Source organism: Colobus angolensis, unplaced genomic scaffold (assembly GCF_000951035.1).
Source record: "Colobus angolensis palliatus isolate OR3802 unplaced genomic scaffold, Cang.pa_1.0 Scaffold19, whole genome shotgun sequence".
In the NCBI taxonomy this organism is placed as follows: domain Eukaryota; kingdom Metazoa; phylum Chordata; class Mammalia; order Primates; family Cercopithecidae; genus Colobus; species Colobus angolensis.
The window spans coordinates 6,180,130-6,188,839 of NW_012115043.1; the positions used below are offsets into that span (position 1 = coordinate 6,180,130).

The window sequence follows — 8,710 nt, forward strand, 5'->3', positions numbered from 1 at the left end:
ACCCGGGAGGCGGAGCTTGCAGTGAGCTGAGATCCGGCCACTGCACTCCAGCCTGGGCGACAGAGCGAGACTCCATCTCAAAAAAAAAAAGATGATTACTCCATGTTCTCAAGAGATTTTAAAATCTTTTTTAGTGGGCCAGGCGCGGTGGCTCACACCTGTAATCCTAACGCTTTGGGAGGCCGAGGTGGGCAGATAACAAGGTCAAGATACTGAGACTATCCTGCTCAATATGGTGAAATCCTGTCTCTTCTAAAAATACAAAAATTAGCTAGGCATGATGGTGCACCCCTGTAATCCCAGCAACTTGGGAGGCTGAGGCAGGAGGATCGCTTGAACTCAGGAGGCAGAGGTTGCAGTGAGCCGAGATCGCACCACTGCACTCCAGCCTGGCGACAGAGCGAGACTCCATCTCCAAAAGAAAAAAAAATCTTTTTTAGTGAATGGAAAGTTGGAAAAATTTCACCCAATCTTTTAATGAAGTGTATCACAAAATGAAAGAACCTAATAGAAATGAACAAAAGGTAGTTGACTGAACTCATCTATCTTTGTAGTATACTTCATATATAAATGAGGCTGTTTGTGTGGCAAGTAGATGGAATAGTGAGTCTACTTTTTGTCAGGTGCATAGCTTTCATTTACAGTGGAATCTTTAAGGTTAATCACTATTGGAATTACTTTTTATTTCGCTCTATTTACCTCTGTTTTCTTTTACAGCATCCACCCGTTTTGTCAAATGTGAAAAATGTCATCATTTTTTTGTTGTGCTATCTGAAGCAGACTCAAAGAAAAGCATAATTAAAGAACCTGAATCAGCAGCAGAAGCTGTAAAATTGGCATTCCAACAGAAACCACCACCTCCCCCTAAGAAGGTATAAGTCTTAAGCTCAGTCTTACAAGTATTCTATCTTGAAAACATTCCATTGCTTCCCTTTCCCAAGTTTACATTGAATCCTAATACTAGTATCTGAACAAGTATTACAGGTTCATAATATGGACCGTATGTGGCTAAATTGTTATTGCCTTTTGGAATTTAAATATGGGGTCTGTTGCTTTTTCCCATGTTATGATTACTGTATTTAGTAGCAGTGAAATGTAGCTAGATAATTATTAAAATGTTAACTTAATACCAAGTTAATCTGAAGTAATATCTTTACAATAGAGCAAGCAAGTTTTGATTTATTTTTGTTCGTTTGGACCCTTAAATAACACTAGCCTAGGCTGGTCCACTTGACTAGCCTTAAAAAAAAATTATCTCCCTTAAATTGGTCTATTTTATGGTAAAACAGCCTTCAGTCTAACAATATAAGCGAGTAGTTTTTTCATAGCCAGTGTGCCAGGACTGCTCTGTATAGCACTGTGGCTTTGGTGGTGTGAACTGTTTTTAGAAGCCTCAGGCCGAGTATGATTTGGTCCTGTGAAACGTAACAGAATGTACCACCAGCTCCACTGGGTACTTGATGTGTGCTTTTTGAGAACTGGGAACCCTTGTACCCTGGCTGTGTGCCTTCTGGCTGTGTCTCAGATGTTTGCACACTTAGATTATTTCTCTTTGCCTCAGTGTATCTTTCTTCTACTGTGTTTAGATAGCAGTGCATTTGTCTCTACTTCCAAATGTGCTGTGACAGATTTAATGTCATTGGTATAATTTGTAAGGAATAAAGATGTTTAAAACTATAAAAAAATGTATATGGTTAACAACTAAAGAATTTGTCATTAAAAAAATGGAAAATATATTGGACTTTATATTCTGTACGAATTTGTGTAGACTTCAGACATCTGAGTTAAAATTCCAGGCAGTTTAACTATTTTCAGGAGTTTTTGAATTATTCATTTTTTAATCAGGGTTTCACTCTGTTGCCCAGGCTGGAGTGCAGTGGCACACTCATGGTTCACTGTAGCCTTAACTTCCCTGGGCTCAAGTGATCCTCCCACTTCAGCCTCCACAGTAGCTGGGTGGAGGTGTGTGCCACCATGCCCAGCTAATTTCTGTAGAGACAGGGTTTCGCCTTATTGTCCAGGCTGGTCTGCACCTCCTGGGCTCAAGTGATCCACCCACCTCAGCCTCCCAAAGTGCAGGGATTACAGGCGTGAGCCACCATGCCCGGCAGGAGTTGGTGAATATTAATTCACCAACCATTTCATTTCTATTCACTTTCTGGTGAGTAAAAAATTTACCCCAGGTTCCAAGCTGTTGGCAATAACCAAGTGTAGAATAGAGCTTTAGCTGCTATTAAGAATAAAGTTTTTAGGGTTGAGCCTGGTGGCTCATGCCTATAATCCCAGCACTTTGGGAAGCCGAGGTAGAAGGATCGCTTGAACCCCAGGAGTTCAAGACCAGCCTGGGCAATACAGTGAGACCCTGTCTCAAAAAAAGAAAAAAAATGTATTTTCAGAAAATTAAAAAAAATAGTAAGAATACAGTTTTTAGGGTCTCATTTAGATAAATGAGTAGCTTTGAAGTTAATATCTGAGAAAAAACTAAATGTATTAAAACACATGGATACTGATAGTATAATGGCTTTTGATTATGTAATGCCTGTTTCTGAAAAGGGTAGTTTTATAATACGTTACCTTTGTGAAGAATATTATTCATTTGATTGAGAGGTATAGATTTATTTCAATGATTTACATTAATGTTGATACTTTTAGACCCATGGTGGCATGTGTATGTATTCTAAGTTACTTTAAATTTAATTTTTTATTAAAAAATAAAGATTGATAGCATTGTTTATAGAATAGAAATTAGCATAACACAGTGATACTTTGTTAAGCTAGAGAACAAATGTGTTTTTGTTCATTTAGTGTTTAGGGCCTCTGAATCATTGCTATATAATATGTTGTCATTTTGTTTTTAATGAGAGTCTTTGTTCAGATTTAAAACTGTAAGCAAGTATGCTTAGTATGTAACTTTCTAATGTGTGTGCTCTTATAATAGCTCATATTAAATTATTCATACCTAATCATTTTTCAGATTTATAACTACCTCGACAAGTATGTTGTTGGCCAGTCATTTGCTAAGAAGGTGCTTTCAGTTGCTGTGTACAATCATTATAAGAGAATATATAATAATATCCCAGCTAATCTGAGACAGCAAGCAGAGGTTGAGAAGCAGACATCATTAACACCAAGAGGTAGCGTTTTTGATAATTGACCTAAATAGAGATTGCTATGCTTAAAAGTAATCTTTATTTGTAACTCCTCACTTTCTTCTTAAAATGTTTTTTATATAGTGCAACATTTTTCAAAGTGCAGGTTACTCCCCATTAGTGGGTCATGAAATCATTTTGGTAGGTTGCCAACAACATTTTAAAAAAATTTGATAGATGTGAATAGAAAATATCAGAATACATTAACTTCTAGTTAAGGTAAATATTATTTCTTAGGCCTGGCATGGTGACTTATGCCAGTAATCCCAGCACGTTTGGAGGCTGAGGTGGGGGGGATCACTTGAGGTCAGGAGTTCGAGACCTGCCTGGCCAACATGGTGAAACCCCGTCTCTACTAAAAATACAAAAATTAGCTGGGTGGGGTGGCATATGCCTGTAGTCCCAGCTACTTGGGAGGCTGAGGCAGGAGAATTGCTTGAACCTGGGGAGGCATAGGTTGCGGTGAGCCGAGATCATGCCACTGCACTCCAGCCTGGGCAACAAGACTCCATCTCAAAAAAAAAAAAAAGGAAAAAAAAAAAACCTTACATTTTCAGTTATATGTGCATGGGTTCTGAGTCACAAAGAAAATTATACTACTTATTGAGGGTCTTAGTAAAAAATGTTTGAAAGCCACTAGGGTAGAGATTGAGACATCATTTTTGAATTATAGATTTTACCACAACTAGTTCCCCATGAATGGATCTTAGCAATGCTCTGTACAACTCGGTTCTCTTGGGTTCAGGATACAGAATTTCATTTGCCTGTGTCAGAGATATGTGGAGATGATAACTGTTAATATATCCAGCACCCGTTTTTCTTTGGGCCCTAGCTACAGAGTGTATTAAGGTTAAGGGCAAATTTGTAAGTGATTCAAAGTACAATTTCTATTAAGGGTAGATTTTAATATACCAGTACTGTATAATCTCAATTTACTATGGACAATAATGAGATATACTATGGACAATTTACTGAGAATATACTGTATAATCTCAATTTACTATGGACAATAATGTATATTAATAGAATGATTTTATTTAAAACAATTATGAATAGAGTAAATATAAATATTTAATTTTTTGTTTTGTTGGCCAGACAGCCCTGATTTCTGATTTAGGCCTACATTCCATCATTTTAGATTCTTTTAATTATCACTGTACAGTGTGAAGGAGTTCTGCTAAGTACTTAAATTTATAAATCTACATTATCTTTGATAGCCTTTAGTAGCAACTAAATGTATAATTTATATCAATGAAGACACTTGTTCACTTGTTGAACTTACATCACTGCAAAATAGTTATGTGATGGTATCAGTTATTTTTGGAAAGTATAAATTATAACTAATGGAAGACTCAGAACCTTTTTTCTTTTTTTTCCAAGACAAGGTCTCGCTCTGTCACCAAGCTAGATCGCAACTCACTGCAGCCTCAACTTCCCAGGCTCCAGTGACCCTCCCACCTCAACCTCCCAAGCAATCCACCTGCCTCAGCCTCCCAAAGTGCTGGGATTAATAGGCTTGAACTCCTGCGCCTGGCCTGAAATCTTCATTTTTATAAGGTCCAAATAGCACTGATAGTTATGTGGCAAAACTTTTTTGTTTTCTTCAGTCAGTAAATAAATATTTAAGCTATTCTAAGTGCTGGAGGAGCAAATGGTTATAATATTTATAGCATGAGGGGCTTAAACTCTTATTAAAGACTTATTATACCCTTACAGTAGACATCAATTATATATTTGACAAATATGAATATTAGCAACTGGACAGCCATCTTTATGCATGGTTTTGTTTTAATATAGAAAAGATATAGCATATAGATTCTTAATATGAAAAGCTGAAAAATGTTAGTGAACACATCCTTTAAATATATTTGAAAGAGGACAGGAGGTGGGATACTCATTGTTTGTTCCCCCAAGGTAAACAAATATGTAATATTTTCATCCTCTTTCTTAGAGTTAGAAATAAGAAGACGGGAGGATGAGTACAGATTTACAAGTAAGTGACTTCAGGTCCTCCTCTGTAATCATTCTTCCTTTTGACATTTATTTCAGTGAAGTGTTTCAGCAGTAGCAGTGATAGACATGTATGTATTTGCTTGTGTATTACCAAGAAAGATACATATTATCTAAATGTGTTTAGCATACATGGTATAAATAACTTTGGAATAGTTTTTCATAACTAATTTTAATTTCTATATGTTTGGTTATTTTTTATTTTTTCTATCAAACTACAATTAGAGTTGGCCTGCTTCTTGTGGGTCACAGGAATTTGGGGGAGGCAGATTATTTTCTAGCTACTCTTTGCCAGAAACCACACTGTTTCTTTTTTGGTATTTATGAAACTTACAGTCTTACAAATTGTGAGTAAGCCTTAATTCACTGTTTCTAGCCCTGGATTGCCCCTAAAAGCATCAGATGGTCCGATGGAGGGTGTGGAAGGACTTGATAGACCAAGGAGACTGGCCCTTCTGATGTCTTCCACCTATTCCTTTGGACCTATTCCTTTGGAGATGGAGTTAGTTGCTGCATTGAGGGTAGAGGTTCCAGGGGTGTCATAGAAAGATTCACATGGCCTTTTATTTTAGTAATTGAAATAAAGAAAATTAGCTAAGTTTGATACTTTTACATTTGCCTTTGAACCAAGTAGTATTATATATCCACTATTTGAAGTGTACTGTATATAGGATAAGCCATGAGAATATAACTTGTGTACCAACTTGGGCATGACATTTATCACATGTAATAACATTACATTATCCCCAATTATTTTTAAATTTGTGGAAATACTGATTATACCATGCACGGTAAAATTAAAAAATACATAAGTGCAATAGAATTAGATTATATATAAGAATGTAAGATCTAAATAATAGCCTTTAGGTATATATGTAATTTATATTTCATAATGAAAAAATATATTCTGATATGCAGTCAATACCATACTCATAAATTGTGTTGATGGCTAGTGAAACTATACTAAATTAGTAAAGAAAGTCTGTAGTCCATATTTTGAAAGACATGTCATGTAATATATGTAGTGATTCAATGTTATTTGAATGTTAACAAGTAACAGTGTTTAAGAACTTATGTAAAAGATTGACTTAGGAACAAATACTTCAGAAGCTTAAATTTATTGTTGTGCAGTTTTGTTGTGTTTTATTTGGGATTTTAAGTTCTAAAGTTAGGTTGTTAACTAACACTGGCTGGGGGTGTTAGACCCTAACACTGGTCTAGGGTTTCAGACCAAAATCATGTACAATAAGATTAATTCTTGTAAGTCCCTTTGGAAGTAAAATTTTAGAGACCAACATACAGCTTTTAGGAGGACTGACACAATTGGCTTTTTTTCTCCATCTTTGGAATATAATGTTGTTTAAGTTGAGCACCAGATGAAATACTTCGTTTGCATTTAAAGGCTATGTTGTGTGAATAATTAAACACTAGGGAAATGGTAATAATAATCACAGATTCTTCTGTAACACTTATAAAACTATCTGCCAGGTATTGTTCTTAAGTGTTTTGCATATATTCATTTAATCTCCCCTAAACCCATGAGACAGAAACTATTATTTTTATCTCCATTTTAGAAATAAGAAAACTGTAACACGTAAATTTTAAGTAATTTATCCATGGCCACACAGCTGGTGAGCTCTGTGCAGCTAACTACTACACTAGCCTGCTTGCTCTTGGTCTTAATTTTAGACAGCTATGCTTACAAAGTGAGAGATGCACAAACAGGGACTAACTGAAAGAATCAGAGAGTTGTCTCAAGTTTACTGTAAGGCATATACTCATAAAATGAGATGATAGACATCATCTGTACCATTTAAATTATTTCTTTTTTTAACTTAAATCATTAAGTAAGTTAAACACATAGATTATATGGTTCCACTGTAATTAATATGCCTCTTGCAATTTTGTTCAGTTATTCATCTAAATCGTGTGTGTGTGTGTGTGAGAGAGAGAGAGAGAGAGAATGAGTGAATGACAAGCACTTGCTGGCCTCGCTTATCCGAAGCTACATCTAAATCATTTTTCCCCTTTGGGCAGAGCTAAACTTAACCCAAGCCCCTTCCTATGTTATCATAATCGCTAACCAGATTTTGCTGAAATTTTAAAAAGTACTTTGCTAGTGACAATTTAACTAACCCCATACAGCAGACTGGGTTTTCTTGGCTGATGTGGATTATAATGAGGCACAACATTGTGAATTATTCCCTAATTATTAACCCTCAAAGGTAGCACAGTTTAATCCAGATGTTTATGGAATGCTTATTGTTTTTGATGAATAGAATAATGCTTTACCTTAAGTGTGAAGATAGTTTGAAAGTGACAGCCAGATGGAGTAGGACCATGATAATAGATATGTCTGCTGAACTATTATTCTTTCAGTTTAATTAAAATAATAATGCATTGGAAAGTCTAGTTTTCTTAATCAATTTCTTAGAAAATAAAATTTAGGCCAGGTGCAGTGACTCATGCCTGTAATCTCAGCACTTGGAGAGGCCGAGGCAGGTGGATCACCTGAAGTCAGCAGTTTGAGATCAGCCTGGGCAACATGGCAAAACCCCATCTCTACTAATAATACAAAAATTAGCCAGGTGTGGTGGCATGTGCCTGTAATCCCAACTACTCAGGAGGCTGAGGCAGGAGAATCACTTGAACCCAGAAGGCGGAGGTTGCAGTGAGCTGAGATTGCACCACTGCACTCCAGCCTGGACAACAGAGAGAGACTCTGTCTCAAAAAAAAAAAAAAAAAGAAAAGAGAAGAAAAAAAAGAAAAAGTAAAAATAAATTCAGAAAATATAAACAAGTATGTTATGATGACAGGTACTCAAATGCTAAGAACCAAGAACAATCTGAATATTTACAAATCTGGATAATCTTTCCTTCAGCCAAGAGAAAGAATAAAGATTTATTTATTTTGTTTTGTTTTATTTTATTTTATTTTATTTTTTTGAGATAGCGTCTTACTCTGTTGCCCAGGCTGGAGTGCAGTGGTGTGACCTTGGCTCACTGCAACCTCCACCTCCCGGGTTCAAGCTATTCTCCTGCCTCAGCTTCCCAAGTAGCTGGGACTATAGGCGTGTACCAGTACATCTGGCTAATTTTTGTATTTTTAGTAGAGACAGGGTTTCACCATGTTGGTCAGGCTGTTCTTGAACTCCTGACCTCAGGTGATCCACCAGCCTTGCCTCCCAAAGTGCTGGGATAACAGGCTGAGCCACCATGCCCACCCTAAAGATTTATTTTTGTAGGAACCTGGCTGATCAACTGATACTTCACTAGCAGTGTCAGTCCCATGTAGTCATTAGCAGTGTTAGTCACATCTAGTTAAGAGTTACGTCTCTAATAAAGGAACTAGAAAGATCCAGTACAGGTCCAATAAAATTAGAGATTTAGATAGGGCCAGAGATAGTGAGGTCTACCATATTTGGTTTCTCTAGTAGATTTATTGATTAGGAAACAGGAACATAAAATTTATATGACTTACCCTTGATCATATGGCTTCTACTCAGAGACAAAGGAAGGTCCAGAGCTAAAGCTTTCTTTCTTTCTTTCTT

At 36.4% G+C, this 8,710-nt stretch overlaps 1 protein-coding gene across 1 annotated transcript in view; it reads left to right on the top strand.

Moving 5' to 3' along the window:
- Positions 1-8,710, top strand: part of CLPX (caseinolytic mitochondrial matrix peptidase chaperone subunit) — a gene marked incomplete at its 5' end in the record, with an annotated part of 38,147 nt that overhangs the window by 16,134 nt on the left and 13,303 nt on the right. Inside the window, 3 exons of the mRNA XM_011940393.1 lie at positions 718-872; positions 2,975-3,134; positions 5,101-5,142. Of these exons, the coding sequence (XP_011795783.1) occupies positions 718-872; positions 2,975-3,134; positions 5,101-5,142 (357 nt within the window). The remainder of the gene's footprint in view (positions 1-717; positions 873-2,974; positions 3,135-5,100; positions 5,143-8,710) is intronic.